We start from the raw sequence: 19,976 nt of genomic DNA on the forward strand, positions 1-19,976 counted from the left end.
GTGCGTCACCACACCATATTAACCCAAACTTTAAGAAAGTGAACAATTACCCACTGTGAGGCGTGGATGGGGTAGGGTGGGGGGAGGTGGAGGAGAGCGGGAGAAGGAGAGGGTGGGGAACTGTGGTTGGTATGTAAAATGAAAAAGAATTTTTAAATAAAATAAAATGTAAAAAGAAGTAAAATAAAATCAAGTCCATAAAAAAAGTGAACAATTTTCAAACAAAACATTTCTGCATTTGCCGTGTCAATCTAACATAAGATTCAGCAGAATCTTACAGTGTTAGAAGGTTTTATAGATAGAAGGGGGGAGAGGATTCCCATACTGTGTTCACTTACTTTAAATTTTAGTTAAGGCATGACTATAGAAAACGGACAGCTGATGAAAAAAAGTGTAAGGCAGAACAGTGCATAGTTCCTAAGGGTTAGAAAACAAAGCCTGTGTGTGTGTGTCTGTACTACACAAGGCTGATGCTTAAAGCTGATGTATGTAAGTGCAAACACATTCTAGGTTCAATAAAATATGCTGGCCTCCATAATACAAAGGATACATTTTTGTGTGCAATGCTGCATAGGAAAGATAATAAAACAGTAAAATACACCGTTATTCTACAGGATTTATCAACAAGAAGGCTTTGTTCTGTTTTCTTATATTTCTGAAAATATGGGGGAAAAAAAGTAAAAGTATATCACACAGCACCAGTGGTAAGTAATAGGAAGTGTTTTTAAATGAAGACTTTGGAATGAAAGATCAAAAATCAAAATGTAGTCTCTTCCCTGGTTTCTTCTAATTAAACACTTACAATTTTTAGGAGATAGAAAACAATAAATCCCATCTTCTTTTTTAAAGCTATTGTCATTTAAAAACAACCTTTTAATGTGTTTACTGGGATAGTCCTTTGTAGGCTAACCAAGTACAACTAATTTTACCACAAAAGATGAACTGTTCTGTACACTACTACACATTCCCCCAATTCCAATACAGAATGCTCTTGGCATAGCACAAAAATCCGTGCAGTGTTCTTTGGATAAATATTTACAGTCACATTCATTTTATATTTCAATCGCAATTTGAAATGAACGTAATTTCACTTGTTTTTGTGTATGAAGTTTCCAAACTTTTGCATGAATCCTCGGAACTTGTTTTCATTGGTGGCGTATGATTGGTAAGCACCAGTCTTGTAATTCAGCATCGGGCTGGACCTACCGTAACTGCTGCCCATAGCTGTGGATTTGACTTCTGGGCGGTTGACATGTGTATTTGTCATGCTGCTCGCTGGCTGAATAGAGCTCTCAATCTTACAAAATGGCTCAAATCGACTGTAAACTCGCTGGTTGGTTGAATGAGATCTCAGGAGCTCATTGGACTTTAGCACCGGAGAAGAGGTTGGCCGTCTTTGAGGGGCAAGGACCGCGTTGATCTCTTTCGAATCACGGTATTGGATCTGCTCAGTGTTAAATCTTGGGGCAGAGGCATCTCCCACTCTCTCTGAAAGCCTCCTTTCAACAGGATTAGGAGAAGGAGCTATTCTCCTACTTTCCTCTGCTTGGGAATTTATCCCTGGAGATAAGCTAACTGCTATGTTCTCCTTGCTCTTGTGGATGCTGCCTTGAGAATTTGATGAGGAGGAACGTTTTCTTCTAGGAGATGAATCAACCCTGGGCTCGGATTTTTTTGGCTTCTGATTCTCTTCACCCTCAGAAACCAAAGTATCAGAACTACTACACATTCTGTAAAACGCAGGTGCCTTGTTCTTAGATAGGTTTTCTCTCTTTTCTGGAGTGAGACTAAGTAAGGACCTTAACTTCTGAGACCCCTTTTTCAAAAAACTTGGGGAACCTTTAACTTCCTTCTTAGAAGTGAGGTCTTTGCTGGGTTCCTCTTTGTTCACATCAAGCAAAGCAGCAATGGAAATAGATTTGGTGGCCGAGCTACTGGGAGGGGCTCTCTTGATGGCCTCCTCTTCCTCATCTGAGCTGTGGGTCACATTGTGCATGCTTTTAGAACTCTTCAGCACATCTTCCTTGGGTTTTTCTGGTTGTCTAATTCGATTTCTGGTAAGGGTACTATACACATAATTCTTGCTATTTCCATGATCCAAATTGACTTTTGAGTGGTCAAAGGATGGGAAACTTCGCCTTTTGAGCAGATTCTCGCTTTGCTGGTTTTTTATGTTCTCCGTCTGCTTATTTACACACAGATTTGTATAGATACAATTGTTTAATTCTGCTCGGCCATTGGTTATTTGGTTCATGATTGCTGGTTGCTTTTCGGGAACCTGCAAGTTGTGCATTTTTGGTACCTCTGACTGTGCTGGGAGCTTGGGGATTGAATCAGGCAAGGGTTTTTCTGTCAAGGGCAGTGTGTTTGTGGAGTTATCTGGGACCTCCCTAGGTGTATCACTTCCTTGAGAACCGATAATGGTGGAATTTGAGGAGCCAGTTGTACAGCTGTTGACTTCTTTTTGTTCAGGTAAAGTTGGTTTAAACACAAATGAGGAACGAAGCCTCGAATGAGTGTAGAGTGCATTGGCTTTCACGTTCTCGGGATTATCGTAGCCTTCAAATCTGTCACCCAGGGTGGAGCCATTTGAGTCAGGTGGGGCATCAGAATTATCACTTAAGTAGGAGTCAATTCTCCAGCTGCGAAGGAAAGACTTTGTGGTATTCTCCAGGGTTGGCATCCGCTGCTGTAAAGAGCGGATATGATTATCTGTCCCATTAAATGACCTCCGCACATTTGAATTCCTTTCAGCAAGATTTGTTGTTTTCCTCTGGGCAAGCCGATCGGCAAAACTCTGCGCAGGGATGTTTTTCTGGCTCGCCTGGCCTCCCCGTAATGAAGAGGCCACACTGAGACTGTCTGAAGGCCTTCTCCAGTGTCCAGGAGCATTATGAGTTCGATTCAGAGCTCTGTTGAGCAGCAGGTATGGCGTTGTTTCCGGCTGTTCACCAGCATAACTATGCCTTTTCCAGTTTTCATTGATCTGACTGGGTTGAAACTGACGGATTGTATTTGGACCATTGAAGTTTGGAACAAAATGAGGCTTGTACCCGTGATTTCTCATGCTGTGTTTGTCATGTTCGTTTAGGGTATACATCCCTCTGCCTTTGAAGTAACTAGAGTCTAGTGTGTACATTTGTTCTTGTCTACCGAAAAGGTTTCTTTGGCTGGAAACAGAAGCTAATGAAGAAATGGAGCGCTGATAAACGCCATTCTCCCACAGAGGTTTGCCTGGCTTCACCCTGGCTGATTCTTCCTGAGCAAAAGAACTTGGGACACAGGACCTGGCATAGAGCGTTCGGAATTCTTCGTCAAATAACTCTACAAGGTGTCCTGTGATTATCTGAACCATGCTGAGATGCGCTTTTTCAAATAACCACATGTAGCTGAAAACAAAAGAAAAACAAGAAAATTTTGGTCAAAGATTAATGGCGCCATACAGTTCTACTGTAAATGACATTTTAAAAATGACAGAAGAATTCTTGTTCTTGTTTTTCTTAGTAAGCATAATTTAAAATATTTTTATTACATACCAATAATAAATACATGTACATCTTCTTAAGTAACAAGGCAACTTGACTTTTGGTTTTAAGTCCATTCAAAAATTTCTATACTATTTTCCAAAAGCTGAAGGAAAAGTGGTTGTATATTTTGCATCTACATCTACCAAGATGTTATGGGGTTAAAAAAATCATTATAATTCAGAAATTCCAAACCAACAGGGTGTGGGAAAAGTCAGGATTAGAGTGAAACACTAGAGAATTGAGTGGCCTCTGCAGAGCTGTGTCCACATGATGCCAGCTCTACTTCCCTCTTGTTTACATTGAAGACAGGGGTAGCATCACTGTGGCAATGCCCTAACATGTCATAATGTGCAAAATGTCTGCGCTAATGCACGGAGTTTGAGCCTCAGTTCCTGTCAACTCTTATCTCTGTGAGTTATTCTATGTAATCTGGGATGTAGAAAGGTGTAAACAGAGAAATTGCCTTAGTCATTGATGGACAGACTTCACTGTACTTAATCCACACAGGACTACAATGCTCCTCATAAAACATGCCATTTAAAATGCCAATCAGGATTTCTGAATATAGTATACACTTTCTGAAAAATTAAGGTTTATAATGATTTCACAGTATTTTATACAAGTTTTAACCCTACATGGTTTTGAAGTGAGAAAAATCTTGAAATTTCATATCAGTTTTTGAATTTGGCCTTTGAGTGCCTAAATTAAATAGAAAGAGTCACAATTTAACAATTTAAAAATAAATTGTTAATATTCTCTATATCAAAGAATATATATGACATACTGGAGTTTATTGAAAAACAAAGTGAGACAAATGCTCTATACTGAACAAATGTAATATTTATATATGCAATATTTATATAGGGAAAACAAATACAAACATAAACATTTCTTGAATGTTTATAAAATTATTAAAATAAATTAAAAATTAATAAAATATCACAAATCACTTTATACTTTGGAGATCTGTCATTCTGTATGCTTGAATTTATATGCTACTGCCCGTGAATCCATGGTATGAGAATAATATTTACTAGGTACCCTTCATGTGAATGTGTGAGCCAGCAGGATGACTTAAAGAGAAATGAAATGGAAATCAATAGTTAAAGAAATTTTCTGGGGAAGCCAAGCAGTGGTGGCGCACACCCTTCATCGCAGCACTCAGGAGGGAGAGGCAGGCACATGTCTGAGTTTGAAGGCAACGTAGTCTATAGAATAAGTTCCAGGACATCCAAGGGCTACACAGAGAAACCTTGTCTCAGAAAAGAAAGAGAGAAAGAAAGAAAGAAAGAAAGAAAGAAAGAAAGGGAAATTTTCTTAACGTGAAGTCAGAAGTAGAAAACTAAAAATAATTTTTTCAAAAAAGAATTTCTTTTCAGTCAAACTGAAGCTGTGAATAAAGCAATGTTGGGAACAGTAAGCAATGAATAAATGTTAAATTAGCAGGTATGCTGAGTTTCCCAGAGAAAGTGGGAGTAAAAAGAGAGGAGCAGGCAGTTTGTTTGGAAGAAACACAGTGAAAAGCAGAGGAAGCAGAAACTGCCACTGTTTAGTCACACACACACACACACACACACACACACACACACACACACACACCAGATTATACTTATCTGGTATAAAGAAGTGATATGAGGGACTTGTGAGGTGTGTAGGTAAGTTTGAAAGCTAAGCAGAAAGTTTGTTGTTTAGGATTTGTCCCCAAATTCAGATAAATTGTAAGAGAAAGAAATGTTTGGGGATCATTTGCCTAGTGGTTGCTTATAGCACACACTTGACAGATCAGGGATTGAATTTACTATAAAGAGAACATTAGAATAAAGTACAACCCTATAAGTTATAAAATAAAATAACCCCCAAGAACTGAGTTTAGGAAACTGAGAATGTAAGACAGCTGGAAAAAGTTTCCTTTGGAATGCTGTTTAAATATTCAGTTGAGTGTTTTAAAGGTGAATGTGAATGACCAATACAGCATCTGCAGGATTTGGGAGGGATTCCTGTGCTTCTCTGTCACTTTAGGTGACTTGTGTCATCTACAAGGCAAAAGCTACAGATCTGCACTGTCAGTACTGAGCTCCTCTGTATGTGAAGACTCAATGTCCAGTGTCTGCTTGTAACATTAACCAGCCTCGCCAGACTACTGTGTCCAATTGGTGACTCTTCATCCCACCCCATCCTTCCCAGACCTGCCATCGTTTCAGTCTTACTTGAGACAGTGTTTCAAGTACAGCTTAAGGCAATCCACCCACACAAGGCGTTTTCTATCTCAATCTTACTTAAATCACTCATTCAAGCATCCTTTCAGTGGTGCACATGAAGCAAGGAATCACTTCTGAATATTCTGGCTCCCAGAACTAATAGAAATAAACAGATTCTGATGTTTTTGGAATTAGTGAATTCCAAAAATCCTCACAATTCTACATCACCCAAGTCAAAGTGTCATAAGCTAATCTCAATCTTTGCTTCTAATTTCCTTATTTGTTAACTGATATAGATATCACATTCCAATATAGGATTTTCTAATTTACTTAAAATAACATGCAAATCTTCACCTGGTCTAAAAGAAAGCTCTCATATGCTTTTATCCCAGGCTGGCCTTGGGGATCTTCTTGACTTATCCTCTAGAACACTAGGGTTAAGAGCAAGGGCCACAATACCCAGCTTGTTTCTCTGGTTCCTCCTGGATAGCTTACCCTTTGCCTAAGATGTTCAATCACATTTTTTTCTTTTTGTCCCCAATCGTAAAATTTATCACAGGGGCCCCATATAGCTTGTTGAGCTCTATATCTTTGGGTATGGTACACTGAAGATACAAAAAATATTTAATAAGAAGTGATAAAATAAATGTATTATTATCAAAGTAAAAAAATTAAAAGTCAGAAATGTTTATATTGGTAGAAAGAATATAAATTTTGTTAAATCTGTTATTGTACACATTGGTTTCTTTTTTCTTCTTTATACACTGTTTAAAAGATATCAATTATAACAAGAAAGGCCACAGATTGGAAAAAATAACCCAACACATTAAAAAAAAAAGATTCAAACTAATGGTGAAGTGGAAACTGTATCAGAGGATGTTTGTATAAGTTGAATGCCAATAATAATGAACTAATAGAATTTAAGCCTAGAATCTTATGATACACACTCAGTTTCAGATGGTAGGTCATGCTTAAGATCTTAGTACTTGGGAGGTTGGGGCAGGAGTTTCATGAACTCCAGGACAGCCTAGATTACAAATTGAAATCCTGTCTCAAAATGAAACAAAGCAAAAAAAAAAAAAAAAAAGCCATAGGACATGAGAAAAGAAAGAAGAGAATCAAGACACATCCCTACAAAGATCTCAACAAAAAGAAAGAAAATAGTCAGGGGAAAGGAGTTCCAGCTTGCCCTGAACACAACGATGGGAATGGTAACTTTCATGTTAAGAATCATTTCTGACTCTCCAACCAAAAGACATAAATCAAATAAATGGATAAAAATTCCAGCCCCAAACACTGGCTGTCTTCAAGACTCCCTTCAGATCTAAGGACAGACAGGAGCTGAACATGAAGGACCAAGAAAAGCACTATCTTGAAGAGGATGACTAAGATAAGGACAAGAGACATCATGGTATCAGAGATAACAGACTTTGAAGTTTGAGATGTTATGAAAGACAGACATCATATGATGATAAAAGGGTCAATTTACTTTAGAGAAAAGATTGTGTTTAAAATCACAATAACACTCATTCATAATTAATGAGTAAATATCATTCATAATAAAATTTTATTTATGCATCAGATCTTTGAAGTATATTAAGCAAATTATGACAGAATTGAAAGAGAGTGATCAAAATATAATAAATAGTAGCTACTTTCAATAATGGATTTATAAATAGACAGTTGAAAAATGCTACAGAACAACAGGACATAACAGAAACATTTATAATGTCTAGCAAAGCAGAATGTACATTCTTCTCAGTGTTGAGAAAGAAAAACAAGGGAAAATGGGAGTTAGGCAAACATGGGTCAAAGCACCAGAAATGTGGACCATGCTGGGACCCGAGCTTGTGCTTCTGACGTAGGCCCCACCAGCCTAGATTGCACATAACACAATGTCGTCAGTAACTGAGCATTAGGAAAAGTCACTCACGTGCTGAAAACCGTGCAGTCAACTGTAAAGCAAGAGCAGTAAGTAGGAGAAGGCAATGAATGGGAAAAACAAGGAAGCAAGAAAAAAATACAAGCAAACAAACAAACAACCCAAGCCTTTTGGAAAGTCCTGGGGAGTGAGAAGCAGGCTGACTCCCAGCCCAATGGAACGAAACCTGAGATTGATCTTTGTTTTCTACATAGATGTGTGCATGAATCACACACACACACACACACACACACACACACACACACACACACACACCAAAACCACACAAAGGGAAGGCATAGAGGAAAGACATCTGAGGTAGTCCTCCTTTGGCTTACAAATGCAGCTGTACCTAACTTGCTAACACATGTGCACACACATGAAGCAAAAATAGAATACCTATTAATTTTGTGAAGGAAAAGGAAACGCTTCAGCAATGTGTGTGCAGTTTTGACCCAGTTTCGATAACGTAAACCTGGATTTCTTGTGAAGCAGAAATTTGTGATAGTACTCTACTGGAAGAATGGGGATAAGAAAGGAAAGTGGACACAGGTGGGCGGGAAATATACCTCAGTCACAATGAAACAGGAAGAGATAGTGACAAATTCATGAATTGGAGAAATTAGTCTAACAAGATTATTGAAGATTTTGGCATCAGTATCAGAAGACCAAGGCAGGAGAAGTGAGTAACTGCACCTAGAGGCCAGGACCAAGGGCAACTAAAGGGAGAAAATAGCAATTATGCTTCAGACTGCATGTCTTTAATATCATTTACATTTTAAAAACATACAAATAGATTTACTTGGGTTAAAAACACTTTCTCTTCTCCTAACAGGACATCATGTATCAGTCATGAACCGCTGAGTGGAGTTATTAATTCACATACCAAAAGTGACTTAAGCAGCTGGGTTCCTGGCCAGGGGTTAAGAAGGAAAGGCAGTAAAGGTCACTGGATTAAGTAGTGAGAGTATGTTGATTGTAGCATGAATCTCAAATGTGACCATCCTCAAGCCTGATGAAAAATTGCACCTTGGAGACACCAACTTTAGGGAAAGTCTTGCAAATTTTACAGAGGTCCTAATATTTAAAAAGCAGGAGATTACAATAATTCTTTTTCTGTGGGGCTTAGAGGCTCACATCTGTAACCCCAGCAGTCAGGAGACAAAGGCAGGAGGATCTCAATTTAGGGGCCCAGTCTATAACAAACAAGAAGTTCTTTGAGTTGAATTTATTTAAAATAACTTACAAATATCTCCAAAAATGTCCCTTACAATTTCAGGTGGGGATACCAAATTCAAAGTATTATTTATACTCATTGACTATAAAATACTTGTGTTTTATATATTAAGCGCTTGTATTTTCCTGATAAGCCATTATTGTGGGAGCTGTTATAGACTTGTGGCTGGAAGACGGCAGATTCTAGGCATCTTTACAAATAATGGGACTTTATAACCCAATGCCTTCTATGGTGGGGGTATCAAATAAAGAACACATTTTCAGCTGAGTGTGGTGGTATACACCTGTAATCTCAATATTGGCTCAGCAAGAGCTAGAAAATTGGGAATTTAAGGGCAACCAGACTACATAGCTAGTTCACAGGCAGCATGGGCAATCAAGGAATACTTTGTCTAAAAAAAGGAAATAAAAGAACTCAAGAAGGAAAAGGAGAGGAAAGGAAAAAAAAAATGGAAGCAGACCAGGAGAAAACAGGAAAATAAATACAAGGGTGTCCACAAGGAAAATGGGGAAACGAGATGCGATAGTATACGCAACTCAAGCTCCTTTTTTTTTTTTTTTTTTTTTTTTTTTTTGAGACAGGGTTTCTCTGTGGCTTTGGAGCCTTTCCTGGAACTCACTCTGTTGACCAGGCTGGCCTTGAACTCACAGAGATCCGCCTGCCTCTGCCTCCCAAGTGCTGGGATTAAAGGCGTGCACCACCACTTCCCGACTGAACTCAAGCTCCTCTAACTAGAAGGAAACAGGTTTTGACCAAAGTGGATTATAACTATTATACAAGAACTTTTGAAATATTTTTTACAATATGAAACTCAGCCAAGGATGCAGGAGGGATGGCTTAACGGTTAAACACCCTTACTGCTCACCTAGGGCACCTGAGCTTGGTTCAGCAGGAGGAGAACAAGGTCATCAATAGACATGCTGAAGTGGGTAAGGGAAAACCATGAGGCTTCAACCCTATACAAAGTATTACAGGAAACTAAGGAATGCTGAGAGAGAGCAGGAGAACATCCTTCCCTAGGGAAGAGCACAGCATTTGGTTGCTCAATTTCAGCTCTGAAAACACACATATAAATAACATTACATAGACTGACTGAGCAGGTTGTATTTATGTAGTTAGGAATATGTATGTATGTGTGTGTGTATATGTGTATATGTGTATATGTGTGTGTGTGTATGTGTGTGTGTATATGTGTATATGTAATAACAACTGATTTTTTTAAAGAATTTGAAAGGGATCAAGAAACAGTATATTGGCGGGTTTGGAGGGAGGAAAGGGAAGGGGAAAATGATGTAATTTTGTTATAATCTCAACAAGTAAAAGAAATAAAAAATATCACTTAAGGAAATGAACTGGAAGGTGAGGAATGATTTAAGGGAAGGTGAGGGTACAGACAGGAAACATTCCATGCACAACATACACTTGGGTGTACTGTGTAACAGTTCCCTGGACAACAAATGATACAGGGAAAATTAAAAAAAAATGTGATAATAGCTTACAACTAACAATTTTTAAAAGACATGTATTTAAAATGATCTTGAAATAACACAGAGAACGGGGTTACTAGAAAGAAGGTTAGATGAACCATAATATTCTCTGTTCTTAGAATATTCTCCTCCACTCCTCCCCATGGCCTGGGGTTAGAGAGACTTTCTAGATTTGGCTTAGCTTATTTATTTATTTGGTTTTGGTTATTCTTTTTTTTTTTGTTAAAGTAATTTTCTTCCCCCCCTTCCTCCTTTCTTTCTTTCTTTCTTTCTTTCTTTCTTTCTTTCTTTCTTTCTTTCTTTCTTTCTTACTTTCTTTCTTTCTTTCTCTCTTTCTTTCTTCATTGCCCGGTCGCGCATGCCCAGCAGGACACTTAGTCATTTCCGCCTAGTCATTTCTGGGTCAAATGTCCTACGTGGTTGTGCAAAGTGCACAGCATGACCATGTGATCTATGCGCATGCGTGGAATAGCCACGTGGGCCTGTGTGTGCGGGCGCAGCTCAGCCTTTATAAGCCAGCACCATGATTCCTTGGCTCCCTTCACACACATGTCTTTCTACAGGCCTGTGCACATCTACCCCTCTCTCCTCATCTTAATAAAACTCTTGTTAGTGGATTCTGTCGTGTTTCATGACTTTTCCTCGCAGAGTAAGAACTCTGTTAAAAACCAACACATATCAACCTAAGTAGCTCAGCTCCAGTCGCCATGACATTTAACCATCAAATCCTAGTGGCAACAGCAAAGAGGTAAATTCAGTATTGAAAATATTGTTAAACATCAAGTCAAAGAGTGAAAACAGAAAGAGCAATTGGGATGTACTTAAATAAGAGACACCATGTATAAGTAAAGTAAACTCAATCTTAATTAAAAGCTTAATTAAAAACTCTTTAAAACTAAGGGTGTCCGAACAAATATATACATATATAATGAGACTTTAAAATGACTCATTAATTTCAAGTACTGGTTGTAATTTCTGGTCTTTACAAGTTTTCATTTGGAATGCCTAATGGCTTTAAAGGAGGGGGAGCTCCCTGAGCCTACAGCAAACACAAGCAGAAACTAACAATTACAAGAAGAAAGTCCTAAAATAATAGCTAATATTATTGTTTGGGAGATGAAATTGCACAGAAATGCCATGTAGTGTGTTCCACGATCATTCTAATTTTATATAAACAAAGGGAAGAACAAGTTGAGCCACTTGCTCAAGACTTCAAGGTGTTATTTCTTCACAGATGTTTAATTTGTCAAAGGGCGAAGCCTCTGCTATTCTGGCCTGTTCACTGCCACAGCTCACTGGAGTCATGCCAATGTCTTCTATGGTAGGTCTACAATAACATGGTGACCTGGGCTTTAGAAGTATTTGTTGGTGTTTTTAATTACCTGTTTATATCAATACACTATATACCACATTCAGGAATAATGCCTTACTGGACATTACTGAGCAATTACTAGACAATGTCTACACTCCAGATCAGCCTGACCAAGATATGATTGCAGTTCTGATTTTCTCAGAACTGACCAATCCTACAGGTACATCTCCTGGTGGACTCTTCAAAGTGCTAAACAACTTCTATTTTTTTTTTCTTTTGAATAACTTGTTTTTTTCATTGTTTTGTTTCTATAGGTGTTTGATATTTATTTTTTATATTTTATTCATTGATGTGTGTGTGTGTGTGTGTGTGTGTGTGTGTGTGCATGTGCCACAGTGTGTATGTGGATGTCAGTGGATAACTTGTTAGCATTGGTTCTATCATGGGAGTATTAGGGATCAAACTCAAAGCATTAGGATTGGAAATAAACACCTTTATGGGCTAAGTAATCACTCCAGCCCTTGTTTTGGTATTTGAGACAGGATCTGGCTATAACCCTAGCTAAACTCAAACTCACTACATAGACCAGGCTGGCATTGAACTTGTGGCAGTCCTCCTGCATGCTGAGATTACAGGCATGCACTACCCAAACTGGCCAAAGTGATTGTTTCTCAATTCATATTACACATTGCCTTTGTAGGACTTAATCCACTTTTGTTATTTTAGAGTTGTGAAGCACCTTAAATCTTAGCTAACTCCCTTACTATTTTGATGAACAGGAAGCCACGTTACAGGATTGCCCATAATCATGTGAGTAGCCTAAGGACCATGAAGAAGTTAGCAAAGCCCAAGTCTCCAAATCTCCATGCTATAGATTCTGAATCATTTTTCAAATTTTAAAAAGATTTTTTTAAAAAAATAGGTAAGATCTCCTGAGTATACTGGGGGCATGGGGGGGGGGTAGATAAGGGGAGGTGGCAAAAGAACTTGAGGGAACAGGATGGTCCAGTTGGGGGAGGGACAGAGAGGGAGAGCAGGGAAAGAGATATCTTGACAGAGGGGGCCATTATGGGGTTAGGGGAAAACCTGGTGCTAGAGAAATTCCCAGGAACCCATAAGGATGACCCCAGCTAAGACTCCTAGCAATAGTGGAGAGGGTCCCTGAACTGGCCTTCCCCTGTAATCAGATCAATGACTCCCCTAATTGTCATCATAGAATTTTCATGCAGCAACTGATGGAAGCAGATGCAGAGATCCACAGCCAAGCACTTTGGAGCTCTTGGAGTCCAGTCAAAGAGACAGAGGAAGGATTATATGAGCAAAGGGGTCAAGATTATGATGGGGAAACCCACAGAGACAGCTGACCCGAGCTAGTTTGAGCTCACTGACTCTGGACTGACAGCTGGGGAACCTGCATGGGACAGAACTAGGCCTTCTGAATGTGGGTGACAGTTGTGTGGCTTGGGCAGCATGTTGGGTCACTGGCAGTGGGACCAGGATTTATCTCTGGTGCATGAACTGGCTTTTTGGAGCCCATTCCCTATGGAGGGATACCTAGCTCAGCCTTGATACAGGGGGGGGGGGGTTGGTCCTGCCTCAACTTGATATGCCAGACTTTGTGGACTCCCCATGGGAGGCCTTAACCTCTCTGAGGAGTGGATGGGGGGTGGGGTGGGGAGAAGGTGGGGAGTGAGCAGGAGGAAGGGAGGGAAGGGGAACTGTGGTTGGTATGTCAAATAGAAAAAAACTTCTAAATAAAAATTAAAAATAATTCTAATTATGTGTATGCATCTATGTGTGGGTTTCTAATTTTGAGTGCAGTTTTAGAAAAGGCCAGAAGAGGGCTTAGATCACCCCTAGGGCTGGAGTTAATGGTGATTGTGAGCCTTTACAAGGCAGCTGCTTGGAAGCAAACTCAGGTCCTCTGTAGGAGTAACAAGTGCTGAGCACCCCTCCGGTCTCTTTTCTTTTTATTTTTAAGATACAGCTAAGTTGATTCTGGTAAAATCTCAAAGTAATAACTTATTTGAATGGATGGAAATGCATAAGATAAACGCAATATTCTTACCTGTAAGAACCGTACATCACTTTCTGGCAGTCAACTAACAAAAATTTCTGTTCCATTTTCCCATGGAATTTTGCTCCTGTTTTCGAAAGATAATCTTGGCCTTTTACTGTCCGTACTCGAATGTTCTACAATTATATGTAAATATAAAGTAAAATTATATCTAGAAGTGAGACATTTTGAAAAGTAAATAAATAACAGTGTAAACACATCAAAAACATTTTTTTTTCAAGACAGTGTTTCTCTGTGTAACAGTTCTGGCTGTCCTGGAATTCATTTTGTAGACGAGGCTGGCCTTGAATTCACAGAGATCCACCTGCCTCTATCCCCCAAGCACTAGGATTAAAGGCATGTGCCACCACTGCCTGGCCCCAAAACGCTTGTTCGAAACAAACTTTTAAAACACATAAAAATTCATTAAAGAAAATTGCAAGTATTTCTCTAAAATTAAATACTCAAGAAAAAGAACCATTTCAAAATATATTTAACACAGCTTAAATGGACATGTTTTCTGTTTACACAGAATTGTTTCACAAATGATATTAGATTTCACTGTGAGAGATACTTTCTGATTATAATAGCATGAAAATCTTTTCATAAGTCAAATATAACTGAAAACACTAATTCAAATGCTTTGACAAAGCAACACGTATCAAATTGCAGGACCTCTTGCCAGAGGTTTCAACGCTGTATATGTGAAACAGAATCACTAACTATTCCTGGTGGCAACTAACTCCAAAGAGTGCCCAGGCATCCTCTGTCAAGAAGCACATTCCAGAACAAACAAGTCTTCCAATCTTCCAATCATCACTCTGTCTTCATTGTTTTGTCTTCTTCTTTTAAATTTTTTCTGGCTAATTTATCTTACCATGACTCAAATTTGAATAGAAATGAAAATGGTAAGTGAAAGAACTTGAGGGAAAAAAAAATGAAGTCTTACCCTGAGACGTTGAATTTGACAACCCTGTTTTTCAGTCATAGTTAGAAAATGATTAAAATTGGACTCATCAAGTAAAATATATACAGATATCCCTCGAGTTGATGCCTCCACTATTTCTTTGAAAATATCCACATCAGTAAATATGTCCATCACTATAGCAATGACCTGTTAAAGACAAAAATATGAGACAGTTTTAGAAACATAGTAAAGATTATGAAACTGCTAAGTTGAAGTAGAAATCAAAGAAAATAGAAGGCAATTAAACATGTCACTTAGAAATGCATAAACACCTGTGTTGTTTTTTTAAAGTACATGATAATAAATACAAATAAAAATAAAAATATGTGCAATTCTGTAACTCGGAAATCTTCAAATCAGTCTAGGATAATGGAAATCTACATCTCAGTCATTCCTGCAATTAAAGGCAAATCCAAACATGGTCTCCAGAGCTGTTTATAAACCCAAGATAGTAAGGGAGTTTTTAAATTTTTCTTGGAAGGCATCCAGGCAAAGGTGGGATTGTAGACATTGTTGAAGAATGAAGATGTTAAAAGACTGGAAGAGAAGACTATTTAGGAAAGGATGGACAGCAGAAATGAAGGAGATAAAGAGGTGTGAAGAACAGGTGTGAAGAATTCTAAGCACCTGGAATTAGCTTACCAGACAGAATCATCAAAAATGAACAAAAACAACAAAATCAACAACAATAAACCCAACAGCCAAGGTCAATATGACTAAGAAAGAAACACCCTTAAAAAACAGGCCTCTAAACTGGAGTGCATCTGGGCTACTCACTGGTGGAGGGCAGATGTCCAGAAGTGCTAAGAGTGAAAGCATGTTTAAGAAAAGAAAATGGCTTAATTGACTTAGCACTTACAGTGCCAAACATACTTACTGACAACATATCATGTGATAGGCAGTAAGGTAAAAGTCCCCAACCCTGTAAAACTTGCATTAACCTGTAAAAAGACATTTTTGAAGGACATGGAGCAGTAGGTATAAGGGATCAGGGTTTCCTGACATTGAGGAGTGGTGTGACAGCTCAGGGCAGGAATTGCAGAGACAGTGTTTGCTTTCAAGGAAGTGCAGCTCTCCATGTGGAAGAATGAAAGCATTTTTATTTACCCTATACAACATTTAGGCAGAACACTGGATCATCCTTCAATTATATGAGATGGTGACATTCTTGAGACCCCTTGTAAAATACACTGCCATCAGGCTTGGGGAAAGCAGACTCTCTTGCTCCGGCTTCTCCCATTGCTTTCCTTTATATGGACTGCCATGAGGGGCCAGAAGAAGAGGAAAGCAAGAGAAAACCATTTCACTTGTCTTGAGGGTATTTCTCACAATCTCAAGTATGTGATACCTTCAAATCACATCCATGGGTGTGAATTTATTAACTGTTCTTTAATAAATGATTTGATGAATATTAATGATAGAAAGTTTTTTTAATTCATGTTAAAACAAATTCTAAAATATATTTCTGACATAGTGTGGTAGTACTTTTTGGCTAGAAAACAAATGAAATTAAAAAAAAAACATTACTATCCCAAATAATATTTTTAATCAGTATGTATGAAGCCATTTTAATTTACCAGCACCTCTCATGTAACAAGTTATTTTTGACTTTGAAAATGATCAAAAGCTCATTTCACAGGGTTTTGTTTGCAAAGGTAATTGAAATCACTCAGCCGGTGAATGATTCGATCACACCGAAAGTAGAACAAATGCCAGTCTTTCTTGTGTGACAGAGAAGAGACTAAGTCAAGATCTAGATACTAGATTATACATCTTCAACAAGCTTATCTGCAGCCAGCCAAGTCTGGCAGCTTCCCAGACATCTGTTTTCTGTCCCGTCTCTCAGTGTTTGGAAGTTATGTGAGCTCTGCAAAGCTTCCAGTGTGCTGCAGAGGGCAACACAACATGAACTGATCTGTACGGGGATTAGTCTTGGTATATGGAACATTGACCACAAGTGATGGATGCTCAACTTGACCTGAACGTACTGCATGCTCACTGTGCTCCAGAAAATTATCACAATGACTACATTTAATCAAAAAGAAGTGTAGAAATATTATATCTAGATTTGATATGAAATACAATACAAATTCTGAAAAAAAAAATACTGGTCATTGCAGCCTACTAGGAAAAAGTGTCTGACAGTGATCCATATACTGAAAATATCTATTCTACAGATTCATGTGCAAGGAGGATTGTAAGACTTTCTTAATGAATGGTATCACAATGTTCATCTTGATAAGTGTACCAAGACTAAGCCTGCTGTCTCAGTTACTGTTCTATTACCATGAACAGACATCATGAACAAGGCGACTCTTATGAAAGAAAATGTTTCATTGGGGCCATGCTTAATGTTTTAGAAGGCTGATCCATGATTATCATGGTGGGAAGCAGACAGGCATAGTACTGGAACAGTAGCTGAGAGTTTTCCATCCTGATCCGCAGGAAGCAGGCATTGAGAAAGCCAGACTGGTCCTGTCTGCTTTTTGAAGACTCAACCCACTCTCAGTGACTCACCTCCTCCAACAAGGACACGCCTACTCTTACAAGGCCACACTTTCCAATCCTTCTCACATAGTTTCACTAACTGGGGAGCAAGCATTCAAACATATCAGCCTATGGGGGCCTTTTTCATTCAAACCATTACATACGCATAGTGCAAATCAGTGATAAATTTTAAGAAGTGAAAACTTGGTAGTATGTTGGAAAGAAAAGTATCCACTATGATGCTGAAGGCAAATGCCTGAATTTTTTTTTTTTCCAGAAAAATGCTCCATGATTGCCAGGATTTTCTTTTGAGTCTTATTTGGTTTCCCTTGTATAACCTGCTGGAAACACACTTTCATAGGACGTATTTACTTAATAACACACAGCTGTAGCCTGGGTTAATGTTCTGCAGCCACTTAGTGGCCACCACCACTCTCCAGATGCTTCATTTAAAGGGATTCTGACTTCCCTGGTAATCATCTAAAGTGAGACAGCAGGATTTATTTTTTTTCTGGCAGAAGAAATAAAATAATTTGTAATGGTAAAATTAATTGTGATTTTATAAAAAAAAGGTATTTGGAATAAAATTGAACATAACTAAAAACTTTTTAGAACTGAGTAATAGAGATCAAGGAAAATGATGACTTAAGAGATATATATTTCTAAGTCTGTAAAGACCTGTCAAAAATTATGAGCTAATGGGTTTCAAAAAAGAAAATGAAGCTGCTATGGTGAACAAATGTCTCTGGCCCTTATTCTTGAACAGCTTAAGTAAGAACTAATAGCTTGTAACTGTATATCAACTACTTAGATTTGTCATAAATTAAATGGAAGAGTCACTGAAATGACTCCTTCTATAATAAATCAACTATACTAGAGAAGATCTTAAATGCATTAAATTCTAAAATTTTATTCTGCAGCAACTCTTTTCTACACTTGATAATGATGACTAAAATGATGTAAACAGGGCTTCTATCCTGAAATATATATAATAGGTAGCTTCACTCTCACATACTGAACATGAGAGTTAAATTATCCTAGAGATTCCAGGAGCTTACTATTCAAAATTGATTTACATACTGCAAACCAAACTTCATGTCTATAGTCCAAATGATCTAGAGTATGTAAAGAAACATATTTCATTTTTCTTTAATAGCTTAACAAGATAAATTGTACATTGTTTACAAAAGCATAAACTATCACTAACTGGAAAAAGTGAGAAAACTTTAGATATATTATATAAAATATATAATAAAAGTCAACAGAAGAAGTGAAGGGAAAAGAAGCACCGTGGCAACAGCTGTAGTTTACAAAAGTGATACATATGTATGGCAACTCGGGAGAAACTGAGTAAGGAATTCCTACATTATTTGCATAATACAGGATCCAGAGTGATTAATATACACATGAGATTTTTGCTTTTACATTTATTTTACTTAAGCAAACTTTTATATCAGCTCTATACAAATAAGCATCTTTGCTTTTGAAAATAACTTTAATGGGGATTTGAAAATGTGTTATGAGGAAAGAGACAGAATAAATGAAACTGCAAAGGACCCATAGTCGTTTCTTTGATTTCAAAAATTCAATCATTTCACATGTTCTAATTTCTTCATACTTCTTCCAAATTGTCTTTTTCTGAAACTTGTGGCAAGTAGATTTAGCATGGGATCTCAAACCAATTGTGTCAGCAGAGGTCTTAGACAAAGTGGGAAGAGGGGTGGACTGACCTCAATATCATCCACCTCTATTTTCTATTAAGATAATCTAACTATGTGATCACACAGTCTGCCTTACAAAAGCTCACAGGGAACTCTGTGGAAAGGCAAAGGCTAGAGGGGCAGAAATGGAGAGGAGGAAACACCAAAGCAGATTCTGCCCTACCAAAAATCAATCAATTAAAATGCCTCCAACTGTGTGCAAGCCAGTTCTAGGAGCATCAAAGGGATGTTCTATAAATAGACTTCTCTTACCAGTCACAAAATCCAAGTCAAATTGGATAGAAGCCTTAAACATAAGGCCACAAAATATAGTACTTGCAGAAGAAATCACACCAGAAATAAGTCAGAACCATAGAATGAGCAAGAGATTTTGGACAACACCCCAAATTTCTAATCAACTTTGAATAGTAAGTTTTTAAGATACTAAATATGACTTGGTTCTCCTATTTTAATGTGTTAAAATGAAGCTCTTCAAATATGGGCAAAGGGCACTGTATTATTAAAACAATATCAAAAATAAAAAGAACTCCACAAAACTTTTGTACAACAAATGAAGTCAAAATGGAGAAATAATACGAAAATATGGGAGAATATATTTGCTAACTACATGCCTGAGAAGGGGATGGCATCTGGAACATGTAGGAAACTCCAAAATTCAAAAGCAGAAATATAAATAATCTAATCTAAAAGTAGGCAACAGAATGAAACATCATTTACCAGAAATTAATACAAATAATTAAATGTACAAAATAATTAATAGGTATAAATATCAATAACTAATGGGTATAAAAATTGCTCAACATTATTAATGATCAAAAAATTTGTATTAAAACTATAATGAAATATTTTCTCATAGTAGTAAAAAATCACTATTACCAAAATATTAACCATAACAAGTGGTAGTAAGAATATGGAGGAAAGGAGACTTCAACGTACTGCACACTCTTAGTGGGAAGGTAAATCAGAATAGTTGTTATGAAAAACAGTGTGGCATTTGTTATTAAAGAGGACTAAATTATAGAACTATCAAGTACTCCCAGGTGGGTGGGGACCTAGAACACTT

The 19,976-nt window shown here is 37.7% G+C and overlaps 1 protein-coding gene across 1 annotated transcript in view; it reads right to left on the reverse strand.

Annotated features, from left to right (window-relative positions):
* Nucleotides 1-205: 205 nt before the first annotated feature.
* The window catches only part of Fam83b (family with sequence similarity 83 member B), a 53,785-nt gene continuing 34,014 nt past the window's right edge, over nt 206-19,976 (reverse strand). Inside the window, exons 2-4 of the mRNA XM_059267021.1 lie at nt 14,688-14,852; nt 13,751-13,875; nt 206-3,389 (exon numbers count right to left, since the gene is read on the reverse strand). Of these exons, the coding sequence (XP_059123004.1) occupies nt 1,088-3,389; nt 13,751-13,875; nt 14,688-14,852 (2,592 nt within the window). The 3' untranslated portion in view covers nt 206-1,087. The remainder of the gene's footprint in view (nt 3,390-13,750; nt 13,876-14,687; nt 14,853-19,976) is intronic.

Source organism: Peromyscus eremicus, chromosome 7 (genome assembly GCF_949786415.1).
Source record: "Peromyscus eremicus chromosome 7, PerEre_H2_v1, whole genome shotgun sequence".
Lineage (NCBI taxonomy): Eukaryota > Metazoa > Chordata > Mammalia > Rodentia > Cricetidae > Peromyscus > Peromyscus eremicus.